The 23,915-nt window shown below is 37.2% G+C and overlaps 1 protein-coding gene across 2 annotated transcripts; it reads left to right on the top strand.

Annotated features, from left to right (window-relative positions):
• The first annotated feature begins 3,033 nt into the window (after window positions 1-3,033).
• Window positions 3,034-22,798, top strand: LOC102682891 (ubiquilin-1). 2 transcript variants are annotated; one of them, XM_015362416.2, is made up of 11 exons: window positions 3,034-3,324; window positions 6,769-6,920; window positions 8,944-9,068; window positions 11,911-12,173; window positions 15,431-15,589; window positions 16,844-17,069; window positions 18,764-18,903; window positions 19,622-19,705; window positions 20,824-20,939; window positions 21,176-21,347; window positions 21,628-22,798. In XM_015362416.2, the coding sequence occupies exons 1-11, from the start codon at window positions 3,205-3,207 to the stop codon at window positions 21,778-21,780; spliced, it is 1,710 nt and encodes a 569-aa protein (XP_015217902.1). In that variant the 5' UTR covers window positions 3,034-3,204; the 3' UTR covers window positions 21,781-22,798. The 2 variants fall into 2 exon arrangements, with proteins under 2 accessions (XP_015217902.1, XP_006626673.1); XM_006626610.3 differs by having other exon boundaries at window positions 18,761-18,903.
• The last annotated feature ends 1,117 nt before the right edge of the window (window positions 22,799-23,915 follow it).

Raw genomic sequence — 23,915 nt, 5'->3', positions numbered from 1 at the left:
TTCAGTGTTGCTTCCTGTCATTTGCTTTGTGGTCGAGTAAAATAAAATATGCAATGCAAGGACAGATCTCTTTTTAAGGATCATGTCTATTTTTTGCTGCTTCTTTTCAATGATGTGTGTACATCTAATTAAGGTTGGAAATGTGGAATAATTGTCCTAAATTTAATTTGTGGTTTACAGGCATACACACTTTCCTCTGAAAAAGAACTGATATACAGTGAACATTATACACCCTCTTCAAACAGTACCTGTATACCAAGTTGATACTTATCAAGTACATAATTTGTTGTGGCAGCTGTTGGCTTTAATGACTGTTGCATCGTGACAATGCATATTTAGTGCACATATTTATGGCTGCAGTATTTTTGGGTTATTCCTGCATTCCTGCATTCAGGACAGCAGAGGCATGTTTCTGAAGAGGCAGCCTACGCATGCTGACACAGCTACCCACCTGAACTACTATGTTTCTGAAGAGGCGCTTTATAAAGTTGGGAGTACTGTGCAGGCCCTGATAGGGAAAATACATTTCAACCAACCCTGAGCCTGAGAGTTTGATGAAACACATTCCTATTTGAAGAGCATTTTGAATTAAATAGCTGTCATTCAAGGAGGTTGTTCTCCAAAGTTCAAACAGTATGGAATCCCATTCAGGTATGCAGATACCTCACAAGCAAGCTTGCTTCACAATAAATGGACAGTGTCAGAGCCCCACCATTATCCTTCACTGCAGTGCAACACAATCCACATGTGCTTGGAGACTTAATTTGATTTATTCCTTGCAGTACATGCAGTTGCAGGCCATTGTGCTTACATTCCTTGCCTATTTTTGAGCGATGTTAAATACACATTCACAGGTGTAATGGCTAACACGATCTGTCAAACGTCAAAATACCCATATTCATGCATAACCACTGTGATGTCCAAATTAATGACCACTTAAAGATACATGCGTTTAAGCATTATTGCAAAATGCCTACCACATTTTTATGAAAATTCTTGAGGCTTATTTAGTATTCTTTAACAATATAACTGCCATAGCTGTTGTAGGAATGTTATTTATAATGACTTTAATGTGTTTTTTTTGTTTCTGGACCTTCATGGTTGATACTATACCGTTATGCAGAAAACATTTTATCCCTTGAAAGAACAAGTAACAGACATTACAAAATTCAGACCTGCATCTCATGTGGGGATTAAATCCCACATGATGTTGGGTTCCAGTAAAGTGTTTTATTTCTTCTTAGCTTGAACTTCACACAATTAATATAAAACCCCAAAAATACAAATAAGGATTATGTAGCACAGGTCTTCCTCAATCTCTGCTCTCCCTGTCACCCTTACAAGGATCTAGTCCTTCTTTTATTGTATTTTGAAATAAATAGGATTAATAGGATCAAATACAGGTCCATAAATAAACTTGGTCCAACATCGGTGTTTTCTTCTAGCTCCTAAATCATTGACTTCGGTAGACCCATCATAGTACTTCCATGTACTGGTTGATGACTGTAGATTGGGCAAAATCACGTCTCATCCCTTTTACGCTTAACTTTGCAGCTAACTGTGATTGCTTGCCTTACTGTACATATTACAATTGTATTTAAATGGTCAAAGCTGTACAGATTTCAGTTTTGTCATGCAACAGCGTGGTGTGGTTTATAAAATGTTAATTTCCAAATTTTAATTTCATAAAGAGGTAGGTAAGGCATTCATCAGTTAAGAAATACAGGTTTTTGAATTTGAATTCAGCCCATTTTATGATTTCTTTCTACCCAAAATTTTACAAAAGTACGTTAGCAGTAAATTTATATTTCAATCAATGTCAAATTTCCTGTAAAAAATATATTTTTGCTACTTTCTCTTTTTAACACCTTTCATTCTGCCTAGTTATTTTACAGGATGTATTTAGATGAATGTCTTAGTTCCAGTTTTTTTTACATTTTAAAAGGAGGATTAGTAAATTAAGGTTGAGAGTAGGAAAAAATTAAACTCTGGGATAAAAACTAAACATTGAATTAAAAAAAGAATGAAGCAACTGTTTACATCAGTGATTGTCATCTCAGAGCTTAGAGTTCTCATTGATGGCTTCCCAGTCACATTCTTTCTTAACTGAGCACCTGAATTGCTTAATTGGAGCTTTATTATAACTGTTCCAGCTTGCGGAATTTTACTACAATTGTGAAATGTCCAATTGTTTTAAAGAGAAACCGTAAAAGATTTTTAAAATGTCTGATCTGGCAAATTATTAACTTTAATTTAAAGCAATCAAATGTCAATTTCTGGTCCATAACCACCTCTACAGGTATCATTAAATTAATATTTCTATATAGGAAAAATTTGGAAACTACACGACAGCGTGGTTTAGTTTATACTTTTAAAATGTTATGTTCCTCATTTTAACTTCATAATAAAGTAGCTAAGGCATTCATCAATTGAAATACTGTATTTTGTAATATTAATTTTGCCCCCAAACAGTCCATTATGTATTTTTTCTACCCAGAATTTTACAAATGATACAATTCAGTATTGTTATTATATAATGCGTAGTTAATTTTTATGAGACGTTATTACTTCTTGGGAATTAACTTTTTTTCCAAAATAAATGATTGTTCTGGATTTTCTCGAATATATAATATAGATTCGTGAAGTTTCACGGTGAAACGGTGAAAACATATTTACTGAACAACTGTGATTCTTTAAACCACACGACCTGTATCCTCTATCTTTTTTTTTCTTTTTTTTTCTGTATCCTTTATCTGCTTTCTGTAGTACTGCAGCATAAACCTACAATCGAAGTCAAAGGTCACACATGCGCAGTTTACGTTTTCGTTGGGGGAATTGGCCTTCCCCTTTCTAGTAACTTCCCCAAATGGCAACGTCATCGTCCAGCAAGTCAAACAGACACAATAAAGCCGATGTATTTACATTCTCAAGTATTTTTATTTGCGGTCTTTTACAAAATTCACGACTTTGCTTTGTAAGAAATAAGAAATTCTTGGAGTTTCCTAAAATAGCTGGGTACAGTTGCTGGAATTTATTTTACCCATGATGCTCTAGACTAGGTTACAATCAGGAAGCAATAAGTTGAAGTGATCAGTTTCGCAGACATTTAATTTTAGATTGCACGATTTAGATTTCTCACTTATCATTTTGTTTTTGTCGTCAGCTGAGAACCAACAGGGATTCAAACGAAAAACTAAAGCCGACATGGCGGACAGTGGAGAGACCCCAGGACCCTCCTCTGATGCCAAAATCATCAAAGTGACAGTCAAAACTCCTAAGGAGAAAGAGGAGTTCGCCGTGCCTGAAGACAGCACCATCAAGCAGGTGAGCCTCTTCGAGATACTGTTAATCATTAAGCTCAGTCTCACCTCTAGAATCAGGACAGTCGTATCTTGATCAAGGTGATCTCTATCAGTAACAGTGATATTAGTTAAATCAGATAGTCGGCGACGATAGCACATCTGTCTTCCCCACCCCTCTGCACACACGGTCTGCTGGGTGAATACCAAGGGAGTTTCTTCAGAGCAGGTTACTGCAGTGCTGTGGCATGAACTCGAATCAATTGTATCGCACCAGAAACCTACGTTTCTGCGCAATTTTCAGAAATGTATGTTGGGCTGTTTTGCTTCTGAGGTTTCAGTTTGCAATCTCAGTGATGTGAATCGCTTTTTCCTGGCCTCTCCTTCCTGTATAGACCGCTGCATGTAACTTAACTGTTACCTGGGAATATGAGTAAAACACACACAAACCTTTGAAGATGTAGAAGATTGTCTGATTTGGCATCAGAAATTTGTAGATGGGTGAGCAAAAGTGGCAAAATGAAGAGTGAAGAGCCCATATTAAACTGGCGCAAAGGTGAGGGATACTTTCTTGAAAAAAGTTGCATTTCTTGTCAGATTTATTTTCTAGAAAATACCAACTTGTGATGGTTGTTCCTGTCTTTTTAATTCTGTAGGCCCTAATGTATGTAGGTTATTCTTGCTACTGCCAAATCACAGGTTTTAGAGACTTGCTAATTTTTTAAGCACCTGAAAATATTAATTTGCATTAGACGTTGGCTGGAGATGCACAGATTAGGTCAGTTATTTTAATCTGCATTTTTTGAAAGAAAACCAACAGATCCTCCTATGCCAGGTTTCAGCCATTTCTACTGGTGTCTGTGGGGCTTTTATTTTTATGAAACCATGCTGAGAAAGAGTGCATTCAGTTGTGAAATTAACTTTTAAAGTTGGATTTTAATCAGGCTGTGGTATACGTTGTGCCATACGTTTCTGATGATTCCTTGCAATGTTTTATAATGTTAGATTTAATTTATCCTACACAGAACATGACATCTGTTTTTCCATTCAGGCTATCTTTAATGTGAATTTGTGAAATACTCCAAAACAAGATCACAGTAAATTTGTTTGTGTTCTTGGTTTAATTAAATTGAGAAATGTTTTTATACATAGGTTTATTTTAAGCCGCATGGAAAGGATAAGACTGAAGATTTTCTCTTTGGGAGAACTGGACCTTTTTGGATAGTTGTGTGTTTATCTTAACATTTTTAGTGCATCAGTCAAGGTGGCATAGAGGAATTAAAAGAGTTTTCCTGTCTGTCATAAGACAGTCTTCTGACAGTTCCACCTTGAATTTCACTAACAATGCTGTTTCATCAGCACTGCCATTAAGTTGATAAGATGAATTTGGCTGCTGCTTGTTCTGGAATTGCACAGGAAGAAGGGAATGAATGGAATTCTGTCAGCAAATAATATTAATTAATCTATGATTTTATTTAGGTAGGGCATATATTCAGATAATCCTTATACTGTGCAATTTACAGTAGGTATAGGTGAGTTTTAAAGATAAAGCAAGAGAGTGTGTGCTTGCTGGAGCAAATGGCACCTATTTAGTATGCATTTGTACCACACACCAATGTGTCAAGTTCATGATGATTGCTGTGCACGCTTCATTTCGGCAACTGCTGGAGGCAACTCCTCTCACTACTATTGCTGTCTAGCTGATTTTCCAAAATGGAGAATGGACATAAAAATGAAAATTGACATTTTGGAGAATGTGATGCATACAAAGACAGGCCTTCCATCCTGAAAGATGCACTTCATGGCAGTCTGAACTTGATATATTGTAATCGATGAGTTAGCCATCAATTATAAATCAATGAGGAAGTCCAAAAAATCTGGTTTTAAACAACGAGAGTAGGCATGACACGTAGGCATCACTGTGATTTATGGCTGAATGTAACATAACTATATGGCGGTGCATCTTCTTCAAAGGTTAGATAGAAACATTTCTTAAAGTAGCCAGGTGAAGTAGCCATCTCACTTAAAACATTTTACATCTAATATATCTCTAGGCATTAAGAAAATGAATAACAGCTCGATTACATTACATTGTGGATTACGTTAAACAATAAATAACTTGTATTTTGAAAAAAAAACTAAAGAAGGGTGTGATACATTCTAGAGAAGTAGTAGACCCTGATTGTATACACAGTAAAATAGATGGGTATCAAGGAATGGTCATTGGGGGCCTTATGGTTATACTCCCAGCTAATTGACAAAGATGGTATTGTAGCATTTGAATGCTTGGTCGAGAATTCGGGGCTTGCTTACTCTCATTTTGGTAGATATATACAGGTCAGAACTCATCTTAAAGACAGTTTGAGCCTGAGTGTAACAATGAAAGATATAGAATCTCTAAGAAAAGATTTAAAAGCCAGGTATATAAACTATATGCAGGCAGAATACAAGCGATAAGAGTAAGATCCAAATGGGAAATGGAGGTTGGCACTTGCATAGTAATTGAGGAAAAGGAAGACATGTTTAAATCGGCAAAAAACTGCTAGTTTACCTTCATGGAGAGAATATACATGGAAAATTAATGTTTATTATTTTTAGCAGCCCCCCCGGTTACAAGTCAAATGTGATGTGAGTACAAACATGAAGGAATTGTGTGAAACAGCTGGCAAATCGTACAAATTGTTTGATCATAGAAAGTTATGAAAATGTATTGGGAAAAGATTTGTGAAGAATTGGTTTATGCAGTATAGAGATATGGAGGAGACAGAGCCCAAAAAGCGAGATGGGACACCAGCCCATTGCAGGGCCAACACTTACACCAATGCACACACTAACACAAGGGCCAGTTTTTCCAGAAGCCAGATTACCAAACAGTGTGTCTTTGGACTGTGAGAGGAAACTGGAGCACCCATGCAAAAACACGGAGAACATACAAACTCCATCCTGATAGCAGTCCAGGTCCAAAATTGAACCCTATACTCCAGTGCTACCAGGCAGCAGTGCAACCACAGCACAACTGTGCCACCCTCAATAGGGATGAAGGTTAATAAATATGTGTAGATATCTGGCAAAAAAGCTCCATAATTACCAATTAAGATGACCATATCTCTAAAACTATTTGAGATGTTAATGTTCTGTCTCAAACAAAATTTAAATCGAACAGTTTGAACCTGTAAACATGAAGAGGCAAAGGAAAATAACTAAATTATGTAAAAGTTACTCATTCTAAAATATCATTGTCAAGTATTGTTCTCAGTAATTCGCAATTAATAAAGTTTGCATTTTTTAAATTTATGTATTCATTGAGTTTGTACTTCAATGTATTGCTGTCTATTTCAAGCACCAATGGTAATGAAAGAGGAAGATCTGTGTTGTTTTCCTTGTAAGAAATAGTTATATTTTAACAGTTTTGGCACAGGGGTGTAGTTGATTCTTTTCATAACTAACATAGTTTGTCTGTTCTTTTCAGTTCAAAGAAGAAATATCCAAGCGTTTCAAGGCACAGACAGAGCAACTGGTTCTGATATTTGCTGGTAAAATCTTGAAAGATCAGGATCTGCTTACCCAGCATGGTATCCATGATGGGTTGACTGTTCACCTTGTTATCAAAACACAGAGCAGGTAAGCTCGCTAATCACTCTTGGTATTTGGTTGGCTTTATTTCATTAGTGCTTTGTACTATAATAGGGGGCCAATGAAGAGTCCTTATGAAAATATTTCACAAGATCCAATAAGAATTCTAACAAATATAATTACATGATGCTAAAAACGACATAAACTATGGAAATTTTAATCCATTTTTAAAAAGAACAAAACAGGAAGAAGTAGAAGTTAGGAGAATGTAATTGTGTGTATAAATAGGGCATAACTAATATAACTGTGTATGAGTGTATGAGAATTATTAGCTTGATTTACAGTGCCAAAAAAGTTTATGAACCTCAAAGATAAATATGGAGATTTCATAGTTTTTGGTAGCCTTCTTGCATCAAAACTGGTCTTTATGTAAATATCGAATAGGGTTTAATAGTATAACATTTGGGGGATGTAAACAAGGAAGTGAATCCCCTCATTCCAAAACCTCAGTTAAGGGAATAATTCAAGAAATCAGGTGTTTTAAATAAATAAGTATGTATTGGGGGCTGAGTTTGGTGTGTGAAAACAATTCATACCACAAAATCTCTGAGGACCCAGAAAGACTTATTGATGTCCACAAACAGGTACACAACCGTGTCTAGGGAACTGGGGATCCACCAATCCACTGTTGGACAATCTATTAGTGAAGAAAGTTTAAGACCACATTAACTCAACTCAGGAATGATCATCCTACCAAAATCTCTCCCAGAACAAACAGGAAAATCATCAAGCAAGTTACAAAGAACCCAAGAGAACATCCAAGGAAATGCAAGCCACTCTTGGCTAATGTGACTGTTCATGACTCAGCTATGAGGAAACAACTGAGCAAGAATGTTGTTCATGGAAGGATAACACGAAGAAAACCACTGCTCTCTAAAAGAGCATTGCTGCCTGTCGAAAGCTCACCAATAAACATATTGATGATCGACAAGGCCTCTGGAACAATGTTCTTTTGACAGACGAGTTAAAGGTAATCAAAATAGTGCTTTCGAACAGTAGAACCTCATCCCAACCATCAAGCATAGTGATGGGATTTGGGTCTGCTTTGCTGCCTCAGGACTTGGATTGCTTTCCATCATTGACACAACCATGAATTGTGCATTACATCAGAAGACTCCAGAGGAGAATATCAGGCCAACTGTCTGTGACCTGAACCAAACCGAAATTGGGTCTGGAATGAAATGGCTGCAGAAGAAGAATTTCCAGGTTCTACAATGGCCTAGTGCACCTGTAACTAACCCACCACTGGTACTGACCAGGCTCAACCCTATGGTCTGTGTGGGTCCTAATGCCCCCGTATAGTGGCGGGGACGTCTTTTGGATGAGACGTTAAACTGAGGTCCTGACTCTCAGTGGTCTTTAAAGATCCTCGGGCATTTCTTGATAAAAGTAGGGAATTATCGTGGCATCCGGGCCAAATTTTTCCTCTCAGCCTTTACCGTGGCCTCCAAATTGTCCCCATGTATGATTGGCTTGCACTTGCCCTGCGATGGGCTGACGCTCTGTCCAGGGTGTACCCTGCCTTGCGCTCTAGTCAAATTCCTGACATAAAACCCCACAGAGATGTGGCAGGATCTGAGGCAAGTCCAATGGCCCAGAGATGAAGGAATTCTGTAAAGAGGAATGGGCCACAATTCCTCAAAACCGATGTAAGAGACTGATTAGGAATTACAGGAAATATTCAATTGCAGTTATTGCTGCTCAAGGGGGAGCCACCAGTTTCTGAATATAGAGGTCCGCATTGTTTGTCACACATATATTGATAGTGAATGTTGTATCATTGGAGCCTAAATAAATGTTGAAACATGTTGTGTGTCATTTGTCCTATCAGATTAACTTGATCTATTATTAGGACTAAGATTAAAATCTAATCAGATTTTAGCATTTTAGGATCAAATGTGTGAAATATGTAAAAATCCTAAGGGGTTTATTAATTTTTTGGCACTGTATTTCTTAACTAGATGGAAATAAAGGAGAAATTTAATTTCCTTTTCCTTTTTTTTATTTTAAGGTCACAGGACCAAGCAGCCCAGTCATCCAGCAGCTCGTCTAGCAGTAGTGCAGGAGTCTCCACTGAGTCTAGCAGCACAACTACAGCTACTACAACACCAGCCTCCAGCAATCCTTTAAGTCTTGGTAAGAAAGGCTGCTCTGCATCTACCTTCAAAGCATTACACAGCTGGTGCTGAAAGTCTTATAACCATTAATGGCAATTATACAGGTATTCTTAAAGCTTGTGCTATATACAGAATACAGTACAAGAATAAACGGGCTCCATTCACAGGCCTTCCAACTCGTGGTTGTACAGAAAGTTTCAGTATCAGGCCTCGCACCCAGTAGCTTCTAATATGCCCAGAAATATTTTTCTGAATAATGAAGGCTTACACACAGACAGTGTTGTTTAAACTGGGGGGAAAAAGCTTCAATAGTTTTTTAATGGTGTTAAAACCAGATCGGTTAAAATGCAAAAGTGAAATTCTTCTAATACAGCCAAAAGAATCTATCTTACATAACTCTTAGAATTGTATGGGTTAAGGCAGCATTGTGTAACACCAAATACAGTACCTTCAGTGCCTTTTCACTTTTTGTACTGTTGTTTTTACATAGGAGATTTACATATCCTATGGGGTTAAATAACAACCTTACAGAACTATCCAGAGAAGTTGCTGAGAATGGACTTTGACTTTAAGAATCTTATGCTCAATGTATTTTTTTAGTTTATAACTGATTGTTTAAAAGTGAAAAATGATGTGCAAACATCAGAATGTGACCCTGTGATGGCTTGAGTACTGTATCAATTCATCTCGCAGTTGACAGCTTGGTTGATTGCTTTTCTGAAAGTTTCAAAAAATGTCTTTAACCAATTAACTGTCCAATTCCTGGGAAAAAAACAACATTTTATCTTGTTCACCTGACGCAAAAAATAGGATAGTAATTCTCATGTAGTCCCTTGTTTTGTTTTTTACACTTGTTTTACAAACGAGAGACTTTCTGTAAGTAAGAATTCCATTGTACCAGTACCGGTTACATATGGCAATAAAGTTCAAAGTTCAAGTTCAAGTTCAAGTGGTCCACTTGAACAAACAGCAGAAGGGTTTGCTCTATGGTCTGTTTTAGGTCTGAATCGGTCTTGTTCATGCAGTTGACCATGTTGGAAACTGCTGAATTCATGCCTAGCTGGGTCATTATTTGTTCAACTTTATCTTGACCACAATAATAATTAATTCACAGGAGCAGTCTTCTTTTTCCGTTTCAGTGAAAGTTCCTGGAGGGAGGCTGGTGACATTTGTACTAAAAAGGTTACTTTAAAAATTCCACCATTTATGTCAATTAATTTATAAAATGAGGAGAATTAAATTAAATGAAATCTTAAGTAACTTTAAATTAGGTTTAATGTATTGTGCTATTCAAATACTTACAGGAGCAAACATGGCAAAATGGAGGTGGGCTTTATAGTATGCCTGCTGTTAACAATTTATGACGTTTCACATTAACAGCAGCCTGTACGGTATTTACCACACTAATGAACAATCTTTACTTTCCCTCTTTTTGATATGTTTTGACGTTGCCAGGTAGCAAACCAGAATGATGACTTTTTTCAGCCTACACATCAACTTGCATTTTCAACCTCTGATGGCTTAACAAAACAGCCTGCAGAGATGGCTGCTGACTGCTCTTTGCAACGGTAAACTGTTGTTGTTTCTAAAGGAGAAATGGCTTGCGACTTTGTAAATTAACCTGTTGTCATCTAGTTCCAAAAGCGAACGTTTGGAAATAAATGCAGCCAACTGTATCTTTTTCTTTACATATTTTCTTTCAGATGCATATTTGCGTTTTGTCACTGGGTTTTTAAGAAAATAATCGTAACGCTTTGGTCAGTATGGTCACCAGCGATTGCTGTTCTTTTCATTGTTTTCTTTACTGTTACCCCTCAAAATTAAATGTATTTGACAAGACACTCCTGACCAAGAAGATCATGATAGAAAATCCTGTTCTTATTTTTTTGCCATAGTGGTAAGCGTTGTATGTGTGCATGCATGCACAGAGAAGTACTTTATTCATTTTCATTCAGCATACATTTGCCTGAAACCTTTCATCTCGACCAGTGGTTCTAAGCCATTTCATGAAAGCATTCCCTGTCAACCCAAAAATCAGAAATCAAATAACAACAACCACTTGGGTGCAAGTAAATAGAGCCACCGAGGAAGCAGCCAAAAAGGAAAACAGAGCTATACAAAAAATGTTTTATCTGAGAATTAATGTGACTCTTGGGAATATAAAGCAGACCTACATCTTCTAGAGTGCTGTGCTCCGTACTACTCTGATATGATACGGATTGTGTAAATTTTAGTGCTGGGAAAACAGTACTTGAATATTTGATTAAGCATTTTTGTACATTTTCAGATACAATATGTAACATTCATGCTCAATAGGCTTCAGTTGACGGAAAGAAGAAGCTCATTTGCCACATGAACTGTGCTGATACATGATGCCAACTTACCAGAAACTATATTTAGGATGTAATGCGAAGGGTAGCATGTGGCTTTGATGTGTGATAAGATTGATGGAGATGGGAGTTAAGGTGAGCCTTTCAGCAGTGAATGGCAGAGAGCAAGTAGCTTACTTTTATTACTTTTTTGAAACCTAATGCATCTTCAAACTAATATATATTTTTTGGGCAAACATTTCAAAACAGATGCCTCCTCTTTAAGGTAATACTGTCAGTCTGATATATACACATGAAACATTAAAAATAAGGGAGTAAAAGTTGTACTCGTGCCATTTAGATGGGTAAGAGAAGTGCACTTCAAATAAATTGTTTCTGCATGCTGAGCTTATTCTAGGTACTCAGATTTCACTCTGACATTGTGCGGGGAACAATCTCAGCATCATCCCTCAGGACTACTACTGATGACGATGTTCTTAGCCTCTCCTTATGTTGTCATTTGTACTGAAAGTGGGTTTGTGTGTGTTTCAGGGGGCTTTGGAGGACTGGCAGGCCTAAGTGGATTAGGAATGAACACTGCCAACTTCTCTGAGCTGCAGAGCCAGATGCAGAGGCAGTTGATGTCCAACCCAGAAATGATGGCTCAGATCATGGAAAACCCCTTTGTACAGAGCATGCTGTCAAACCCGGACCTGATGAGGCAGTTAATTATGGCAAACCCCCAGATGCAACAGTTGATTCAACGAAATCCAGAGATCAGTCACATGCTGAATAATCCGGACATAATGAGACAAGTAAGTAGAGGTGTGCGGTAAAACTTCTTTAGTCACGCGGTACTACCGTGGTACGTTTTTAGACCGTACCAGTACGCTCGGTAATTTCCGGCAATTTCAGGCAGCGGTTTTATTTTTTCAGTTTTAATAAAGATTTTCTACTGTTTGTATTCATAAAATCTAATTTGATTCAAAGAACAAAATGACTGCAATAAAAATGTCATTAACTTTAAAAGGGTGAGTAAAAAGGTATTTCCCGCATATCATTGGCTAGTAAGTTTAGAAATATGACGTGATTTTGGAAATCACGCGAAAATAGTCACAGCTGATTGGTTCAGAACAACCTTGATTTTCATCAATATGGGCATTCCCAATGATCCATTGAACATGTGCTGTTTTTTCTGGTTTTTCATTTTTCTGATTCTACTGTAACTCTAGTCGGGAAGGAAGTCTAGTCTTTATCATGTGTTTAATTCCATTACTACCATTAGACATGCTTTGATTTTTTTATTTTTTTTTTACGCTGTTTAAGTCAATATAGAATGTCTTGTCTCAGCAATGTTTTAAGCAAGTCTTGAGGATTCTTTGAAGTTTTAGATGAAATAGCCAAGGACAGTCGAACATGCTAAACATGTTTCATAAGGTTGTGAATGTCAACTTTACTCATTCTAAAGAAAAATGTTACAACTTACAAGCACCTGTCATATTTTGAATTTTACATTATCCTGCTAAGCAAAATTAACCCTGTGAAAAAATATTTAATTATTTAATGATTGACAAAAATCTGCATGTTGTTAAATTGTTCCATGACAGTGTTCAGTGTTATTTATAGTTCTTTGGTTCCAATAAAACAACAAAGAAAACACAATTTTCCTTACTTTATTATGTATACAACTCAATATGCTTTACTAATCATGAAATCAAACTAGGAGAGAGTCTCCATATACAAACATGCAAATAGTTTGTGGTATACCATGGTACGTATCGAGGTACATGCGTATGTACTGCAGTACGTTTTCCAGAAGGGGTACTCAACCCTACAAGTAAGTACTGGAAAACATGCTGGAGTGGTGTTCTTGATATAATATTCGTTATGCAGAATTTGGAGGTTTGTCTTTGTTACATCAATACGTGGGAGGGAATTTAAATCTGAAGGAGTAATAATTCTTTTGTTCAGTGTGGATCCTTAGTTTTACACTCAAAGGCAAACTTGGGGATGAACCCAAGACTTTCCTGGACCACTGAGCCATAAAATATATGAAAACATTATTTTGTCCTTTTGGGTAATGTAAACTTATTAGTGAAATAGGCTGTTTATTCTCCTTATTTTGATTTTTTTACCTGAACAACATGAATAAATCAGGATATGTTATCAGGATATGAGATCCTTGTTAAGGAAGGTGGCATGAATAACTTGTCTTCTGTATTTAGAGAATCCAAGCTCAAGTGTTTAGATTGACAAAGAAAATGCATGTCACTGGATTTATTTTCAAATTTTCAGTATACTCCAGTACATATACAAATGTTGTGAAGCAGTTTTTTATCATTATACACCTGTGACACTTAACTCTAATGCCTTGATACAGGATACATTTAATCAGTGGAGAACTGGTACCAAATGTCTTCTCTTTGCAAGAAGCATACTGTATATAAAAAATAAAGTTTTCAAGAAGAACCACAGGGATAATACTACACAGTAAATCTTCTGAAGTCAATGCCTGGATTCTGTATTTCTTTGCAAAAACAATATCACATTATAGTGTGATTTTCGCCTTTGAATATCCCCTGAAGACAAAAAAAAACAAAAAAGGCAAATAAAAATGTTACATTAAAAAGCTTGCTGAATACATACCGCCTCAAGGAATCTAGGTGATAGGTACAGTAAATAACAACATAATATAACTTCAGGACTTGAACATCTGTAGCAAATGGGATTATTTCAAAGTACTGTGATGTGAAAATGTTAATCTGACCATTTCCCTTTTAAGTGGTTTAATTCAGCATGATTCTCTGAAAAATGCAGTGTGGTGAAAAGTAAGTACACCCCCTTAAGATTTTATGGTTTAACACATTTAGACTAATTTATTCTTCACCTCTCCCTCATCAAGACCTAACAGTAGGTAAAACTGACAAATTATGCACAAAAATCTATATTATCGTTATTTTAAATCACAGCCTTTGTGTGAAAAGGTAAGTGCACCCTTAGTTCTAACATCTCGGTTAAGAGGGTAGAGTTCATGAGTCCACCATCAGGATAAGACTGAATAAGAATGACTTTAATGGAAGGATACTCAGGAGAGAACCCCTGCGCTCGTAGAATAACATTGCTACGTGGCTTAAGTTTGCAATATTGCTTTTGAATGAAAAACAAGACTTCTGGAACAATGTTTTCTAGACAGAAGAGTCAAAAGTGGAGTTGTTTGGCCATATGAGGATAACCTCAATCTACTTTTAGAACTTGGTGAGGACCAGGTGAAGGTCAAATATGTCTAAACATATTAGACCATAATACATAATGTATACATATCCATAATACATTAAACATAATACACCATAAACCATAATCCGGGGCGGAACGGTGGCTCTGTGGTTAAGCATCTGCGCCTGTGACTGGAAGGTTGCCGGTTCAAATCCCGCGGCCGGCAGAGGAATCCTACTCCGTTGAGCCCCTGAGCAAGGCCCTTAACCCTAACTGCTCCAGGGGCGCCGTACAATGGCAGACCCTGCACTCTGACCCCAAGCTTCTCTCCCTGTCTGTGTGTCTGTGTCTCCATGGAGAAAAGCTGGGGTATGTGAAAAGACGAATTCCTAATGCAAGAAATTGTATAGGGCTAATAAAGAAACATTATTATTATTATTAATCTTCTTAAGGGGGTGTATTTACAGTTTCAACAACAAAGTACTCTTTGAGTGTGATATAGAACATGGATTCAATATGAAAATAAAAATAATATTGCAGTGTTACAGTATGTTGTTACAGCAAACATAACCTGGTGAATCCCTCTAGTAAGAACATAAAAATGGTTATGAACAAGAGAGGAGCATTATCTTAATCATTTTGTAATCAGAAGGGATTAAAGTCTAACTGTGCTAGGATGTACTGTTTATTGCTCTTCAGTTTCCGGCTGCCTCTGTAAACACAAAGTTGTTTTATGATCCCTTAAAGATAGAACGTCTGACTGCTTCAGTGTCAATATGGTAATTAACCAGTTGTTTTACATTTTCTTATTGCTGTATCATTAAGATGCATGCTAGATAATACAAAACTGCCTTTGTAGACTTTGGAGCTTGCCAGAAATCCAGCGATGATGCAGGAGATGATGAGAAACCAGGACAGGGCACTAAGCAACCTTGAGAGTATTCCGGGAGGCTACAACGCTCTGAGGCGGATGTACACTGACATTCAAGAACCAATGCTGAATGCCGCTCAAGAGCAGGTGAGTCCTTACACAGTCCGAATTTGAGGGAGAATGCATACTCTTCTGATTTATATTTTTGTGGAATAGAACATTTAAATTCCACTTTATGCTGCACTTTAATCTGTAGGTAGTCAAATACCACTCTAAACTCTATTTCCAGGAAAATCTTTGAGATAGGATCTCTGTGGGTTCCTGGTAAGTGCGCTGCTTCAGTCTGAATGCCATTCATCGAGATCACCAGAATAGTAGACTTCTTCATACAATCAGACCATGATATGGAGAATATTATGAGCTATATAGTTCTCAGGAACACTGACTGAAATGATCATTTTTCTATATTCCCTGTGTAGATATAGCTTCAGAAACAGCAATTCATAAAAACAACCTCTTCAAAAAAGTTGCACGTCACTCTGAGTATAACAGATACAGATGTGCTTCTTGTAGAAATTGAAATATTGTGTGTCTGCTTGGGATATATTTTGCTTAGTTTATTAATTTAGATCAGGTGAAATAATCTTCTGTCAAGCCCCATCAGTTTGATGTTTGATGTTTTTGCCATCGTGATGTATGTCCATAATAGCCTAGCAAAATTAGCTATTCTGGTCATTTAATTTTCATTAATTTTTAACCTGTACTGTAGTTTCTCCCAGCTTCTCATTGTTGGGTTTACATTTTCTGCTTATGGCAGGGCTCTGCTTAATGCACACTTTCCATTAACATTGAGAGCATTGAACTGAATACCCATCACTTGGTTGTAAAAGCCCTGTAATTAGTGAAGAAGGAGTAGAATCTTGAGGTGGTATTTTGTGATTACAAGGTTACTTTGAGCACAATTTCTGTGGAAGTAGGTGGGTGGGGGTACATATATTTACATTCGAGTTATGCTGTTAAATGGGTTTGCTGCCGGTACTGATGTTTTGTTATTACATTATATTATGCATTTGGATTAAAAGTCAAAAGCAGGTTACCACTGATACCACTTCACAATCTAATTACACTGAACTCGTTGACACCTGCACTTCCCCATTCTAAAAATGTGCTTGTAAGTTAAGATAATGATCAGAAAAGAAGTGCCCAGAAGAAAAAAAAAGGTTATAAGCCAATATTTTGTTCAGTTTACATAAATGAATGAAGTACATTTTTAATCTTTCCTAAATGCACAGGTTGGGGAGTTTCTCCTTGATATTTGTTTTTTACATAGGATTGAAAGTATCACTTCAGAACTGTACTTGTCATGTGATATCCTGTTGGCTCTATTTTCCCCAATTTCAGTTTGGAGGAAACCCCTTTGCGTCATTGGTGAACAGTGCATCTGGAGGGGGGAGTCAGCCTTCACGCACTGAAAACAGGGACCCTCTGCCCAACCCCTGGGCACCGCCTGCCAGCTCACAGCCTGCCTCCTCCAGTGCCACTGGCGTCACTGCTAGCACCACTGCCCCTGCCAGTGCCAATCCGGCACAAGGCACTGCCCACCCCAGCCTGGGGCCAGGACTGGGAGGTAAGCTTGCAGTTGTCATGGTGTTTTTTTGTTGTTCAATAAAATGGCATCGGCAGCCTTTTGTCTCATTCTGATTTACTGCAAAAATGAGGTCCATGGAAATCACTCTCTCCTTGTAAAATTGTCCCTAGGTGACGTATTCTGAAATACTTTACATTATTTTAAGAAATTCCAAGGAGTGGAATACATAATCTATTGCAAATAGCTTTTGCTTTTTTGTCTTTCAATTTGGAAAAGCCATTTTTTATCAAACCTGGTGATGGTGTCACAGTCATCTGCAACACTTTGGAAGAGATGTAGACAATACACAGGAATACAACCGTCAACCCTCCAAAAAAACAGGGCTTTAATTTCAACTGCAGGATGGGTTCTGTTGTCTTTGTACTCATGAGTACCTGTAATGGTGTTGTAACTTGAAGTCTGCTGCCCACAGTTCTGCATATTTGAACTGATGACCTACCAGTCTATAGAACTCTTACCAGTGCTTCTTGGAATAAACTGCCCAGCATTCTTTCAAGATTTCCTCCCCCAAAGATCTTTTATTTTAAATAAAAAAAGAATACAAGGCTGTTTTCACACATTATTCTAGAATCACAAAGGAAGATGTTCAATTTCTTCAGTCCAAGAAGTATTTTGAGAAAGATGTCCTTCCATTGTGGAGGCACTGTGGCTGAGGGGTTAACACTGCTGCGTCGCAGTTCTTGGGCCGTGAGTTCAGTTCTGGACCTGGGGTGCTATCTGCACATCTATATGTTCTCCTTGTGTTTGTGCTATCTGCATATCTATATGTTCTCCTTGTGTTTGTGTAGTATTCCTCACAGTTCAATAACATACTGGTAGGTTAATTTACTTCTCAGAAAATTGGCCCTGGTGTGAGTGTGTGCATGTCTGTTTGTGCCCTGTGATGGTGTCCTGTCCAGGGTGTACCCAGCCTTGCACCTGTCGCTTGCTGGGATAGGTTCTGGCTCCCCAGTGACCCTGAATTGGAAGAAGTGGTTAGAAACTGGATGGTTGTGCTCCCGTTGATGTTGTCTTAGAGGGGTCTATTTTTTTTTTGCTCTCAGCTGAGTCATAACTGGGAGCAGATTCCCAGAAGAGAAATATGACGGGGCTGGATGTTCATATTTCCTTCTGATGGCTATGTCCCAGTAGTCAGACTAGATGCCATGCAGTAGAAGATTTTTCTGATTTACCAGTCTTACCTTAAAGATATGTTTATACAACTCTGCTGCTTTAAAATAAGCACACCAAAATCTAGTGGAATCAAGCTTTCCTGCAACAACTAAAGACCTGTTTTTTAAAAATACAATATCTGCTTTCTGCTCGAGTGCATCACGTACAAAGCCAGTAACTAAGCAGTTATTCCATATTGTATTTTGTTCATCTCATGCTTTTTATTTTTGTGTTATGGGTGGTCATTTTCATATAGGGCTCTGGAGAGACGGGAAGAAATACCAACTACAGTTGGCGTGTTTGAAGTGCTTCATGGGTTTAACTTACAATAACAGAGATAATGTCTGTTTTTATTAACTGATGTGATAAAACAAATTGGGTGTTGCAATAAAATGAGATAATTTGTAAAAACCTAATAAACATTTTGGATAGACTCTAATCCATTCCATCAAGCAGACGATAAAATGGAAACACCATTATAATTTATCTGAATTAATGTTTTGATTTTTTTTTTCCAGCAGGAATGTTTAATACACCTGGAATGCAGAGCTTGTTGCAGCAGATAACGGATAATCCACAGCTGATGCAGAATATGCTGTCAGCTCCGTACATGAGAAGTATGATGCAATCATTGAGCCAGAACCCAGACCTAGCTGCACAGGTACATAGAGAATAAAAATAGTCTGTCTGCCTGATGATATATGCAGTATCCAGCCATACATCCATACATTAATTATTCAACTCCCCACACCCAAGTACATATTAAAAGGAATAAATGTGCCACTGACAAACATCACAATTATTTTAGTCTGCAATAAACTACTAATTGAAAATAACCCCATTGTTTCCTCAGCCTCTTTGAATTTTAAAGTATGACTTTTTATGTAAGTCTGCATAATTTAATTGTTTTGTTTTACACTGACTTGAAACATTCGGGCTTTTATTTCTAGTCAGGTGTACCATTCCTTTAAACTTTTGTTCACTCATTTGTTATTTCTTAAACTTAGTTTATCTTGACTGATATTTTCTGAATGTTTTTCACTTTATTTTTGTTTGAAGTACAGTAGGGTTGTGACACCTGTGAATATAACATGGAAATTAAGGTCAGAAATGATGCAAAACTAAAGTGTGCTTTATGTGAAAGTACAGCAGGAGTGATTATTATTTCTGCTACAGGCAATTTACAGTGTTGATTGAGAGCCTTATGTAATTTGCATTTGGTTTCTAAGTTGTCAATCTGTATTTAAACCTCATCGTGTCAGGACATGTTTACTAAGATCTGGTTAATGAAACATGCTCTGCATTATTACAGAGTCAGGACAATCTGTAGAATATCTCTTCCCATTACTTGGTATTAAATGCCACCTGCTGTTTTACAGATGATGCTGAATAACCCACTGTTTGCTGGAAACCCACAGCTGCAAGAGCAGATGAGACAGCAACTCCCTGTGTTCCTTCAGCAGGCCAGTGTGAAAAACATAAAGCAATGTCCATTGATATGTAGTACTGCTAAATAAGTCATATTTGTTAGGATTACAAACCGAGTTAATATGAGTGAGTAGATGTACTGTATGAGCTATGTGTTAGTTGGATTTGATGTTTTTGAGATCATGCTAAAGTCGTACAGTTACTAAATGTAACTTCATGGGTAGAAACAGTTAATCATGCAGTTCAAAAGGGAAGTATTTAAAAAGAGACAAAGTTTTATTTTTAACAGTCATTTTATTCTCATTTTAAGACCTTTGTTTCCAAAGACAATTTGTACTTACCAAACAGGTGAAACTTTGTTAATGCTTTGTAAAAAAAGACGCATCCCTTTCTGCAAAAGACATCCCTTTCTCAATAACTCACAGAGCTATTTTTTAAAGTGAAGCAGATCAGTGAAATTATAGATTGATTTATGAGGCAGCGTATGTTATAGCTCAAATGTATGTTGCTTTGGATAAAAAGATCAGTCAGATCAATAATTCAAATTGCAAGAAATTTAAAATATTTTAAATATTCCTGCAGATTTTAATATTGGTTTACTAAGGATCCACCCATACAATATAGAAATTATGGAAAACAGTGGAAAGTATATTTATCTGCAAAGAGCATGTATCCCTATTTACACTGAAAGACCTAGTGTCTGCTTACACTATCATGATGCTGTTATGGTGTGCTTGCAGAGTTTGTTGACTTAATCAAACAATTTGTGTATTGTGGAGAAATGGAATATGATGTACAACCAAATGGGACAGGGAAAGATGATGTCACCGTCTTTGTACTACTTTATACCATGTGACAAGTATGACAAGCTTGCAAGCTGTTGTGGACACAGCTGGCAGTCGCCTTGAGCCTTCTGGTGTGAACACAAGAATGTGTTCCCGATGGTCGCATGTGTACACAGATTTCATTGCTCCTCAATGCTGTTTTCAAGAAATGGTTGTTTAAATTGGCCAAAAGATTTAATAAGCACCCTGTTTTTAGATTATAAATGCTTGGGAAGTGTAAATGCTTTAAAGTTATTTTTATTATATACATTTTAAAATTGTAATTTGTAATGTCTTATAATTGCTGTTGCTTTTTTTCCTCTCTTCAGATGCAAAATCCAGAAACCTTAGCTGCCATGTCAAATCCTAGAGCAATGCAGGCCTTGCTACAAATCCAACAGGGTTTGCAGACTTTGGCAACAGAGGCTCCGGGCTTTATTCCAGGGTAAGGAGTCCTTTTACAGACTTAAAATTGGAGAAGGCAAAGAAACATATATTTATTTATTTGACAAATTATAAGTAAATATTTTAATATAATGTGTTCTGCACTTAAGTCAACTTGAAATGACAGTACATTTCTTAACAGACCTGCTGGAACTGATGAGGTCAGCATCCTCCAAGTCTTGTCTTGTCGGACGAGTTCATCCTCCTGCTCTTAGCCTGTGGTTGTGGTTCTTACAGGTTAAACGTGGGTGGTCTCGGAGGACTGGGGAGTGCTGGTGCTCCAGGCAGTAGCTCTGTTACAGGTTCTGGTACTGGGGACATAACAAGCAGCAGTCATGGAAGCCTGGAGGCAGGGCAGCAACAGTTTGTCCAGCAGATGTTGCAAGCCCTTGCTGGAACCAGTCCGCAGGTAGGGAGAAATTCAAACTTCCAGATCGCTGTGGCTTATGAGACGGTCTCATGCAAAGACATGTTGTGGAAATGCCCCCAAACCTGAATGCTTTTAAACTACCTTTAAATTATTGGCTTCTCGGGATCTAGGTAAGAATAAATTGACCCACTTGAGGACCTTAAATGTCACTTAAGAAATCACTTTAAATTGATGAACCAAAGCTGGCAACAGAATTATCTGCATTTTCAGTCACATAGTATGTATTATAAAAAATGTCGTGTTTCCTTTCTCATGTCAGGCTCAGAATCCAGAAGTAAGGTTTCAGCAACAACTAGAACAACTCAGCGCAATGGGATTTCTTAACCGTGAAGCCAATTTGCAAGCACTTATCGCAACAGGAGGAGACATCAACGCTGCAATTGAGAGGCTACTGGGGTCGCAACCCTCATAGCACCCCTCTTTCAGGCTGCAAACAAATGTAATTTATTTTTGATATAACAGCTGTTCAATCTTTAAAATACTTGCTTTATTTCACTTTGAACCTGAAGACATTGGTCTTATGTTTAGGAAGTTTGGGAGCGTTGTAAAGTGAAGTGTAGTAGTTGTATATGAGCAGTGGGAATCAGTCCATTTTCACTAATAATGTTGCATGATTCCAAAACAAAACTGAAGACTTTAACACATTCATTGTGGTTTTTTAGACCATTCTCAGCTTCTTACAGTTGTGTGAGCTGGTGTATATGATGCGAAACTGTCATACTTTGTATTTCCGTTTTTGGTTCTTAGCCTTCAGTAGTAATTTATATTCAGTTCAAAGACAAAACAGGCTAGAGTACAACTGATCACGGCTGCAATTGTGGTATATTGCTTCTTGGTTAAATAGCATGTTATTTTTGCTAATGGAGCCTTAAGATACATGACCAGATGTATAAAACTGGTATGCTAACGTAATTATCCAGAACAGTGTTTCTAGAAGTGTTAAACAGATGTATAACTCATTCAAAAAATTACAATTATAACAAAATTTGAATTACAGTTGTAGACTTTGAATTTCCACATTATGTAATTACATTATGTAATTTAAGTGAACTGAAGAATCTTGTTAGAAACACTGATCTGGAAATCTATACATGTAGTACACCTGTACAGAGAGATAGCATTATAATTTGTCTTCTAATATATACAGTGGTTAACCATCCTTGATTGTTAAAATCCTGCGTCCCTTTGAAGAGCACTGTATACCCAAATTAAACTGGTGTGCTTTTTTATTTTATCATCGGTTGACTCCTCGTTCTATTCAAGAAAAGCGTTAGGATTTGCATCTCAAGATGCATTTTCAATTCAAAATGTCACTTGTGATATTAATCTTGTTACTTTTAACTGCCTTGTAAAAAATTATATCTTTTTGGTTTTTATCCATAGCTTATTCCTCCTGTTCACAGGTCAATAAAATCAAGTGTATAAAAATATGTCCTTGCAATTTGTTAGATTATGTTGCTTTCATTTGATTTCATTTTATTTATTTTTTTACATTTACACATAAACACAGAGCATATTTTAGATATTGGTGTTCTATACTTTGAACTTGCTACTCTCAACTTTAACTTAATACATTTTTAAAGACGCACTCTTTTTACTAGAGCAGAAAATTTAATCAATCAAATCCCTAAAAATGAAGCACGAAAGATCATTAAATGTCTGGCATTATGTGGACCATGTTAATGTTAACATGTGTAACATTTTTTTACACATATTTGTAGCAATGTTTAAGATTAAGATCACTTTATTGGCTATATACAATTTCTTGTATGAGGAATTTCTTTTCGTATACCCCACTTGCTCTCCATGAGAGGCACAGACAGGGAGAGAAGCTTGGGGTCAGAGCGCAGGGTCAGCTATTTATACACTACTCCTGGAGCAGTTGGGATTAAGGGCCTTGCTCAGGGGCCCAACAGAGTAGACGCTCTCTACTGGCCGCGGGATACAAACCGGCAACCTTCCAGCCACAGGCGCAGATCCTTAGCCACAGAGCCACCACACCACCCCAATGTTAAAGTGACCGAAAGCATGACAGGTGGCATCACTGCATGGAAGTGATCGATTCTGAACTGTAAATCTTTCTGTGCAGACTCTTTATGTTCTGTGTTTTCATTGATGTCTCCACACTGCCCTTGTGTGCATGTCAGTGAATGTGTATGTATGGGCTTACATTCTGAAAAGTAACCGACCTCAGCCCTCTAAAGGTAGATGGATGAAAGAGTGAATATACTAAATATTGAATGAATGAATATTCCATTACTTAACTGGAATAACAGATTGGAAGAGTTTTTTAAGCACACTATTCTAGTGGTTACTTCAGCATTCAGTAGAAGCCAACATTTTCAGTGAAGTCCAATCACCAAAAGAAGTAGAAGTAGAGACTCAGATTCCACTAGGTGGCAGTCAAGGAATCATTTAAATACTGTTTCACATGCTACAGGGACAGAAACATTTTAGACAAGAACAAGTTAAACCTGTAAAATTTTTGTTCTATATTTTTATAAAGGCTCCAAGAACATTCAGGAAAATGCTCATTAAATAACTATG

The sequence above is a fragment of the Lepisosteus oculatus genome, chromosome 3 (genome assembly GCF_040954835.1).
Source record: "Lepisosteus oculatus isolate fLepOcu1 chromosome 3, fLepOcu1.hap2, whole genome shotgun sequence".
In the NCBI taxonomy this organism is placed as follows: Eukaryota; Metazoa; Chordata; class Actinopteri; order Semionotiformes; family Lepisosteidae; genus Lepisosteus; species Lepisosteus oculatus.
The sequence above is the reverse complement of the archived record's forward strand: the minus strand, read 5'-3'. Positions and strand labels throughout refer to the sequence as shown.